General features: G+C 43.7%; 1 protein-coding gene across 2 annotated transcripts; it reads left to right on the forward strand.

The window, feature by feature from the left end:
* Window positions 1-46: 46 nt before the first annotated feature.
* On the forward strand, window positions 47-9296 carry AP5M1 (adaptor related protein complex 5 subunit mu 1). 2 transcript variants are annotated; one of them, XM_039553228.1, is made up of 8 exons: window positions 47-186; window positions 3931-4576; window positions 5911-6138; window positions 6583-6722; window positions 7459-7544; window positions 7645-7760; window positions 8004-8100; window positions 9126-9296. In XM_039553228.1, exons 1-8 carry the CDS (start codon window positions 119-121, stop codon window positions 9206-9208), a joined length of 1464 nt encoding a protein of 487 aa, XP_039409162.1. In that variant the 5' UTR covers window positions 47-118; the 3' UTR covers window positions 9209-9296. The 2 variants fall into 2 exon arrangements, with proteins under 2 accessions (XP_039409162.1, XP_039409163.1); XM_039553229.1 differs by lacking the exon at window positions 9126-9296 and having other exon boundaries at window positions 7626-7760; window positions 8004-8095.
* Window positions 9297-10452: the final 1156 nt, after the last annotated feature.

A 10452-nucleotide genomic window follows, 5' to 3' on the forward strand; every position in this document is an offset into this window, starting at 1 on the left:
CTCCGCCCGCCGGAAATGGGGCTGCGCCGGGCGGTCACGGCGCGGCCGCGGCTCCTCCCCGGCCGCCATCGGCACCGGCGGCATCCCCGCCACCATCGCCGGCAGCGGGCACATCGACATGGCCCTGCGGGCGCTGTGGCTCCTCAGGCACGACCCCGCGGCCGGCGGCGCCGTGCTCTTCTCTAGGTAGGGGCAGCACCGGGGAGGGGGCGCAGGCACGGCGGGCTGGGCAGGTCCGAGGGTCGGGCTGGGTGCACTGGGGGGGTCCGGGTGATCTGGAAGAGATCCGGGTGCTCTGTGGGATCCGGGTGCCCTCGGGGGGACCGGGTGTTCCTGTGGGGAGCGGATGCTCTTCGGGGTCTGGGTGCTCTGGAAGGAACCGGGCGCCCTGGGAAGAGCGGATGCCCTCAGGAAGCGCGGGTGTTCCTGAGGGGGCCTGGATGCCCTGGAGGAAATCCTGGTGCCCTGGAGGGATCGGGTGCTCTGGGAGGTCTGGGTGTTCTGGGGGGGCCTGATGCTCTGTGGGGCCGGGGTTCGGCCCCCAAAACAGATGCAAAACCATCAAAACCATCTGATAGTGAATAAATCCCTCGGCTCGTCCCAGCGCCGCTGGATGCTGTGCGTTTCTGACCCCGATTTCAAAAAGTTCAGAGTCAGGTTCACATAGTGTTCTTTTAACTAAATATGGGTTTTTTTCACAACTTCTGCATCTTGCACATGAGTTTCCTTGCTCTGTTCCTCTTTCTTGTTTGTCACTGTAAAGATTTTGCCCAGCTCTTTTCCATCCTAACATGGAAAAGGACAAGGCAGTGATTTTGAAATACTGTCAGAATAACAAAATGGACAAAGGAGGAAGTATATATTTTTGTTTATACTTTACTTATATTATCTTTGTGGTGTTCTGTAGCTGTACAAAAATTAAACTATTTTCAGGCAGAAAATCAGCTTTCCATCTGTTGTTAATTTTTGCTTTCAAATACATTTTTTTGAAGTTATTGGAGGAGTCTTAAGTTATTGGACACTAAAGAGTCCTCCAAAGGAAGAGTTTTTATTCAGAATTCTTGCAGAGTTTTAAGTAAGACTTTGGGCTAGGCAGGCTACTTTTGTTGGGCTGGCAAGATTTGTTACCATTCTTTTTTCCTCTGTGACTTCAGAGAAATCCAAACAATGAGAGGAAAAATAACTGGAGCTGGGGAAAGTTTGTGGGGAAAAAAAAAAAGACCTGGGTAAAGTGACCTACAGTCATAGTCTGAATTCAGTAAAACCAGAGAGAACCTAGGAGTAAAAAAACAACCAAAAAAAAGAGTAAGTAGACTATCTTCCATCTTCAGGTGCAGACAGATCTCTCCATTGGACACTCCTCTGATTGTTTTAGGATTAGTATTATGGTCCTTGTATTACCTACAGGACTAGAGATGAGGCCTCCCCTCTACAAACACAGATAAAGAGAAAGCCTTGTCCCCAAAACCTCCGAGAGTGTAATCACCACGGGGCAAGGGGGGCTGGTGACAGGGATGTCTGAAGTGACTTGTCACACAGTGAGTGGCAGAGACAAGGAGTAGCACTCCTTTGAAAAGGGCAAACTATCCTTGATGCTTCAAGTGATTTCCAGACTTAGATCTTTCAAGTTCCCAGAGGAAATAATAGGGCTGTGGAAGCCCCAAGTTTATCCCCCTAACTGACCTTAAATTCAGCAAAGCGTGCAGACAATATAAAGAATGCCCGGATCACATGGAAGCTGTTGGTTTCGGGACTTAGGCACTCAGCTGGAGATACGTGAGCTCTGATCTTTAACCTCAGGGAAGACATTGGGGACATCAAAGCATTCCCTATTTTTTTTTTAGCTGATCATAACTTAATTCGGGCAACAAGGATGGTCTCTCTCTTGAGTCACCGAAGTTTATTCATCCCTGGAAACTTTCATCTTTTTTTTTTAAGTTTGCATCACTTTCTAGAAGGGAATACTGAAAAACTGGGATCTGAAGGGCTAGCTAATGATCTAATGACTTGGCTGGTAAAATTCAGTGGGAGGAGGAGAAGGCTGCTGTGGTGTGGGACAGCTTCTGCTTCTGGGGAGCAAAGAGACTGGGACTTGACTAAGACAAAACTAGACTGAAATATCTCCTCTTCCCTTGTTTTGGACACGTTGGCCAAAAATAAGAGCTGCTCACCAAGGTTACACATAGCCTCTTATCAACACCCTGGCTCTGCAAAGCCTCATAAATTTTAGAGCTGTAAACCCACTTTGTTTCTTTGCCCTTCAGAATAGATGTGAGACCACAGGGAGGTGTTTTGCTGTCATCTGTATCCTGTTTATGGATTTTGTAGCTCTGGCTTTGCTCTGTTTATGTTTGCTTTTCCCTTACGGGGAAAAGAAACAAAACAAAAGCCCTGGATGCCTGATTTAAGAATCAAAGAGAAAAAAGCACAGTCACTGAAAATAAGCCTGAGGAAGTGTAGCTGCCTCCAGCTACTCCGTTAAGAAAAGATGGTGTAGGTGGGACTTAGAGGCAACAGGATAAGATCCATGGAAGTGTTCAGAAGCAGGAGGGAAGTCCTACAGATGGAGGTCATAGGTATAGCAAAGTCCCACATTGCTGGGATTGCAAGTTCCATGGCACTTTAAGTAGCAGAGTGTCAATGTGTCCTTAAAAAGATGGTGTAAACAGGAGAACAAATGAAGGCATTTATATATCTGGGCAGTTTTATTCTCCCATGTTGGTGCGCAAGCATGGCCTTGAGTGCAAACAAACATCTGAGAACATCCACCACAAGATGATCCATAAAGTGATTTGACTTTGTGTGTGTGACCTGTGATGGGTACTTTGAGAATCTGTGGATCCTCAAAACTAACAGCATCCACAAAACAGAATGTAGGAAATCCAGGCTGTCAGCAAACTTCATGTAAGAGAACCTCAGGGGAGTCTGCACTTCCAAAACAGGGCAAAACCAGTACATTAGGAAGTAATAATTTTTCTTTTCTCAGCTATTTATTAAAAGACAACTTTTCAGTTCCTCTTGATGGATTTAGGTTAGCTTGAGAAGAAATTCATCTCACTCCCCTTTAAAAATCAATACTCCTGCAGGACAAAAAAATTCCAGATATAGTTTTAAACAGTTCATATGATATTTCTCAAATATTATCTCTAGAAAATTTGAAATGAAATATATGTGTTGGTACAACATAGCACTTCTCAATTGTACAAACCCTCTGTCCACAACATTATCATTGCATCTTAAATACTTGATAAAATGAAATTAAGAAAATTCATAAAAGCTTTAAGTCATATATTGCATGTGCAGTGTGGAATTGTTATTATTGTTATTATTATTATTATTATTGTTATTATAGCAGCAAAGCTGTAGCACTAGTATACTCTGTCTAGGTAAAAAGCTGCTATAGTTGCATTTTATTGCATGGAACATCTGTTTTCTTAAATATCTGAGAAATTGTCTTCAGTGTGATCTCACCTCTTAGAAATATTTTGAAGTTCTGCACTGGTGGCAGTCATTCCTCAGCGTCGTGCAAGCATCCTGTACCTTTGTGTGACAGCCAGCATAGATGGAGAGATTCACATTTTGTTTAAAAAAATAGGTAATTACTCATGAGAATGTATTTACTCAAAATTTAGACTTTCTAGGAAGAATCCTAACTACTCATGGAATGGTTTTTCTTGACAGTGATTTAGGTTCTGATCCCACCACTCTTTTTATCATTTTGTTGCTGGCTTCCACATACACAAGGTTATTTTTAGGACCAGTGGGTTTGGGGGATTTATTTGAATAATGAAGAGAAACCCAATATCAATAATCCAAAGATTTTCATAATGCTTTTGCAGCCAGAAGAGGGCTGGGATGGCTCTGCCCCTGGAAGCTCTGTTAGGATGGTATTTTTGGTGGCACTGAGCTGCTCTGATTCCCTACCCACAGACGTTACCCCACGGTTGAGCTGCGCGCCGAGACCTTCAACGGCTCCACGCACATCCCTGTCCCCTCGGACAGCGCCTTCCTCAAAGCCCTGCTCTTTGAGCTGAGGCTGGTGGACGACCACGTTTTCGTGGAGCAGCGGGACACCTGCACCCGGATCAGTCACTCCTCCGTGTATTCCGTGTCCACCGCCGCGGGGGAGCTCTGGCCCGTGCTGGCCTTCCACAAGAGCGGCCTCATCTACGCCTGTGTCCCGCTGGTGGAGGGGACCTTGGAGCCAAGGCCACCGCTCCTCACCATCACTGGGCTCTCCCAGGGACTGGCTCTGTTGTTAGGAATTATGGACTACATCTCTCCCAGCCGGAAAAATGAGGCTGAGATGAACGCAAAGATAGGGCAGCTCCGAAATCTGCTGATCCAGGCCTGTCCCCTGGGCACCCCCCTGAACACCAACATCCGCAGCCTGAACAGCTCCTTCGAGGACATCCAGGAGATGCCTGCGGATAAGGATCAGCCAGCTTGGAGATCCAGTACCTACAAGGGCAAACCTCAGGTTAATGTCTGCATCACTGAGAAGGTCAAGTGTATGCAGTATGACCAGAGGGATGTGGTGGACACATGGCAAGTTTATGGAGCTGTGAACTGCAAGGTGAGAGCCTTTGATGTGCAAAGTAGTTTTCGTGCAAAATAAATACTCATTTGATGTAAAATGACATCTTGAGTTGGAAATTTTCCCCATTTTGTTGTCTGAGTCACATTGGGGAGTTACTGGCACATTTGACTGCTTGGCCACACTGCTCTTGTTTGAAATGAACCACTGAAATGCCTGAATTAGACAAAATATATCCAGGCTGAGATGTCTAAATGTCTTCTACAAGTGTCTTTACATGAGCATTTTAAATTCTTTTTCCTGCCAAATTAAAGTTTAATCTTCTATCCTTCCTTGTTCTACTACAACAACATTTTGATCCTACACATGTTGGTGTTTCATGACATAAGAACAGTTGATAAAGAATCTGGTGAAAGAAACTGGTTGTGTAATTATTTTGGATGGTTTCTATGTGACAATGGTTTTCATTGTAGAATCACAGAATGGTTTGGGTTGGAAGGGACCTTAAAGATCATCTCATTCCAACCCCCTGCCCTGGGCAGGGACATTTTCTGCTAGACCAGGTTGCTCCCAGCCCTGTCCAACAAGGCCTTGAACACTTCCAGGGATGAGGCATCCACAGCTTCTCTGAGCATTGTTTAATATTAAAATCTCATTGTTTAATCTTAAAAATTGGGGACTATTGACTAAATACATCCATAAAAATTATGAAATATATTAAAATTTGTAACTCTAATTTATACTGTAATTTATTCTTTTTTCTGAATTATGCTTGGGAAGCACACAATATTTTCTTGGTACATTGTAACTGCCAGTGTTTCAAGAGAGGCCTGCTAATATAGTGGTAATTTAATTATTTGCATGAAGTGGGATACTCATCTCTGAAGGAGGCCGACCTAAATGCTGCACTTCCAAAGCCTGGGTTATTTCCCACCTGCCATGCTGGTAGGGATTGTGTGGGTGAGCAGCTTCCTGCTCGCAGAGGGACAATTCCCAGGTCATCTTGCAGGGTGGGTGGACAGCCTTATGCAAGAAGAAACCCCTCAAGTGATTGTGGCCTGCTAAGCTGGCACAGGGAGGGACGAGACAAGGGACACACTGCCCAAGGCTGCTGTGACAGAGCTGGCATGGGACCACAGAGGCCATCCAGAGCATGCTGGAATCCATTAAGTGGATGTTGTAAAAGCAACCTAATTAATTAAACTGTCAGCAAGTGTGTGAGACTGATGTCTTAGTACTGGTGGTTAGTACTAATGATTGAAGCCAGCTGAAAATTTTTATTTTTAATGCTAAAAATGTGTTTTATTTTTGAAAATCTCATTCTGCCTTGATTCAGATATTTTAGAATAATGTCTTGACTTCCTTTTCCCAAGTGTGACATAGAGGGATCTGCACCAAATGTCACCCTCAGCCTGAACCTCCCAACAAACGCACCCCCGCTCCAAGACATCGTGGTCCATCACTGCGTGACTTCCGTGGACCCTGCCATGCTGATGTCCACCAGTGCCGAGCCCCTGCATGATGCTGTGTACAACGGACCTTACAAATTCCCTTTCATTCCTCCTTCAGATTCCTTCAACCTGTGTTACTACACTTCCCAGGTAACAACACCCCTGACCCTCACTGGTTTTGAGTGTTCAAATGGGAATAAAACCACCTGTCTTGTTGGGCATGCTGGAATGAGTTTGAGTCCAACTGAAGTAATAAAACATTATATAAAGTGGTTTTTATGTAATAAACTGCTTGGAAGGCACTTAAGGACTTGAGTTGTCTGAGTCATGTTCAGGAGTTAACTGGCACCTTTGCTTGGCAATGCTGCTCTTACTTTAAGTGAGCCACTTCAGTGCCTGAATTAGACAAAATATATCCAGGCTGAGATGTACCCCCAAATCTCTGTATCACAAGCAGCCTGAAGAGTTTGGCACAGTCAGTAATTAATATGTGTTTGGGCTTTTTTTAAAGTACTTTAGCAATGAAAACGGTATATAACTGATCTTGTGATGATGGTGTTAATATATCTTGAGAATGAATATAGTTTTTTCCAGGTTCCTGTTCCACCAATTTTGGGATGTTACCAACTTGTTGAAGAGGGATCACAGATAAAAATAACGGTTAATTTAAAGCTCCATGAAAGCATAAAGAATTCTTTTGAGTACTGTGAAGCTCGTATACCTTTCTTCAACAGGTAAGAATAAAGAAAGCCTAAATGAATTTCTTCCATTTCTCTGTTATCTTCCCAAAATGAACCTGTCAGGACTCAATATAACAGATTATGCTCCATCAGGGTGCTACCAGTGGACACCAACTTTGCCAGTGTTGGGATGGTCCCTTGGAATTCCTTTAATTTCCAGAATACAGAATTATACCAGAATATTTGGTAATATTCCAAACACTTCTGTTGCTCACCCTGTTTCCCTGTGTTATTTTCTCACGTGAAACACTGCCACAATCCCCCAGGTGGATTAAGCTGGAGATCACTTCCAGCACAGGGTTACCTGTTCCTTAGGACTGCTAATCCTAGCTACAGATCAGCTTATCAAAAATACAGTGATTTCAAATTAAAACGATAGTTTTCATCTAAGCCCCTCTGACAGCTGCCACGACCGCGCTGCCACACAATTATCATGAAAATTCAAAGATGAAATGATACAAAGTTGCTGATCATAGTGTTAGTAAAACACTATCAGTGAACTAAAACATCAACAGCTCCTTTGTGATTACTGGGTTGAGAGCACGGTGATTTCCTCCTGCTCTGTAATTTCGTCTCATAAATTAGCAGTGTGCTCAGATGGGTGTGATTTATCTGTATGCGCATGAATAACGTCTGTCAGCATTTCCTCGCTCTCTGTAACAAAACAGGCATTAACAAATGCTGAATGATAGTAATTCCAGGGGTTGTATTTCTCCTCTCTCACATGCAGGGGCCCAATTGCTCAGTTAGAGTACAAAGTTAGTTATGGCCAACTGGATTTGTCCCGGGAGAAGAGCCTCCTGGTTTGGGTCATTGGTAAGGAACTCACCCCTGTGACTGCCCTTCCTCCCCAGTCCCTTCTCTGCAGCATGGGCACAGCTGTGTGACTTCTAATAGATGCTGTCTCTGCCTTTAGGACAGAAGTTCCCCAAATCTTTGGAAGTTTCCCTGACTGGAACTGTGTCTTTCGGCACCGCAGGCAAAGAGCACCCGACTGATTATGTGTGCACTGGGAACACTGCTTATGTAAAAGTAAGTCACAGCCTCTGGGAAAAGAGGCCTTAGTAGTCAATTTTTTATTGTCTTCATTTGAAGATATGTTGATTTAAAATCTCTTATTCTCAGCATGGATTTTTGTTTTCCTACCTAGATGGTTTGACATTCTGTCAGTTTGGAGTACCCTTGCACACCCAGAGTATGTGACACAGATTGCCAGGATTTGCACAGCCAGGGTGACAATGTGCATCTAATCATGTTTTCCCTCCCTTTCTGTAGCTGTATTTTAGGATCCCAGACTTTACACTTACTGGATGTTATGTAGACCAGCATTCTGTTCAGATCTTTGTCCCAGGGAAGCCCAAAATTACTGCATGTGAGTTGCTAAAAATGTCATTTATTTTATGAAAACTGCATCTTGAAGTTACAACTGGGTGTCCATGACTAAAATTACATAACTAAAGTTGGACTTTTGTTCTCTGCTTTTTAGTTGGGGTTTTTTTGTGATGCTTAAAGCATCCCTGGAGTAGGGTCTGGCCTCTCCCTTTGAGACAAGAGCTCTCACACTCAGTTACAAAGTCAGCCTCTCTCTGGGGCTCTCTGCCCTGTGTTGGTTCCTATGCTCTCCATAATGGCAGAACCTCCATAACATGATCCCTTGTTTAGGACACCTTTGTCAGAGACATTTCGGGTGGGTTGGCAGTACCCAGGTACAGAACTCGGCTCCTGCATGCAGGGTGACACTGCTGCTGTCAGTGTCACCACACCAGCACCCCTTGGTGGATGTGGCTCTACACTGAACGTGTGAAGCAGAACCCAAATCTGCTTTTTGTTGAGTTAACACATGAGCACTGCCAAGGCTGCACCAAAAACACCCCAAATGGCACACAGAGAGCACTCATTAAACCTGAGCAGCTCTGCCTAATGGAAGGATTTTTATTTGTAGCTGTCTCTCTGTTGCATCTTCTGCCAGTCATGGTAGCAGAACTCTGTAAATGCCTTTTGAAAAGCATGGTCTACACTGTTAATTTTGTGACAGGTCACACTCAGCCCTAAATTGTAACACAGAAAAAGCAGCATTTTCACGTTTTATATCGAGCATGCAATTTATATTCATTGAACAAAATCCAAGCCATCCACCTGCTTTTGACTTAACCTCTGTTTGAATTTTAAGCTCATGACTGATACATTAGTAAAGGTAATTGAAGCTGAGACTTTAAATGTCTCATTATCAGAAACGATTTTCAAATAATAGTAAGAGTCTTACAGTTTAAAGAGGCCATTATACCTTTTCTGTAAACTGGTAAGGATGGATTAGTAGTCACTTAACTTGGATGAAGGAATGTCTGATTGTAAGGCACCCTGTAATGCTTATTTTTCTTGCCTGTTTTTTTCCTTTAGCCCGGGAACTGATTTCTTCTGATTACTACATCTGGAATTCCAAAGCACCAGCACCTATGGTGTACAAACCCTTACTTGACTAACGTACTTGGAAATAGTTTCTATATTTAAACAAAACACAGTGTTAATGAGATTTATGTCATGATACAGTAAAATAAATATTCTTCAGCACTTTTGCTTTCTATGTGTTCTTAAAAATTTCTGTTGGTGGAAAACAGGAGGTCACTTGTCTTAAAAACATGAGTTGGTTTTAAACTGTTGAGTCCTGGCTGACAGCCTAGAGAAGACAATTTGCAATGTACTTGCTGTGGCTGGTTTTACTTTCCCTTCTAACATTAACTGGTACAAAATATGTCCCTGGTGTTACAGGTACAGACATTGAGATTCCCAGTTACTCCCAGTTACTTCACTGGTTTCCCATTGCAGGATGGGAAAGGTTTCAGCATTTTATTCCTGTCCTGAAGTCACAAGAATCAAACTCCAGATTCAGAGAACAGTTCAAAGCAGGAGTTCTGTTATTTTCACAAGATGTGTACAGAATATGCACCAGTCAATAATTTACACGAATTTTCAAGAGGAGAAGTATGGCATGAGCAGCACTTCTGAAAGTTGAGGCAATTTTTATTATGGAATCTTTATTGCCTCTGCCAGCAGAAGTGGTGAGTTCCCTTTCACACATGCTTGTGAACTGCTTGCTCTTAAAGCAGAGGTGTGAACTGGGTTTTTCAGCTCACAAGACTGGTTCTGAGGAGGCAAAATCAGCTAAGTTTGCTGGAGGTTCCAAAAACCATCACTGAGCTGTTTCTCCTGGAAAAGTAGGTGGAAAAAGACTCCATTTACAGAGGCAAACCTCTGATTCTGAGATCTGCAGGAACACAGGAAATGGACTTTAAGAGAGTTACCAGGAAACGTGCAGATTCTGAAGGGCTGGTGAGGAGCTGCCAGAACCTGGAGAGCAGCACAAAAGGAGAGAACGCTGAGTCCTAGCGGAGCTGCTCCTGCCCTGCCTCGTGTTTTACTGTGCTCTGTGGGGCAATTGAAATCAGGGATTGTGCAAGGAGGGAAATTTCAGTATATCATTTGAAAAACACACTGAGAGAGTAATCTATTGGGTTGCTTAAATGTTCTAGAGGGTGGATTCATTCTTGTGAAACGCTGTTGAGCTGAAACTGCTGTGTAAACTTAGAAAACAGAGCTATGCTCTGTGATCTGTTTCACACAGGTGATGTGTCTGTTTTGTTTAGCAGCAAAAGGTGAATTAGTGATTTTGCCCAGGACCTGGCCCCTCCCTGATGGAGTTGTCCCTGTGCCTGGACACCGTGGTGGG

Source organism: Corvus cornix, chromosome 5, assembly GCF_000738735.6.
Source record: "Corvus cornix cornix isolate S_Up_H32 chromosome 5, ASM73873v5, whole genome shotgun sequence".
Taxonomy (NCBI): domain Eukaryota; kingdom Metazoa; phylum Chordata; class Aves; order Passeriformes; family Corvidae; genus Corvus; species Corvus cornix.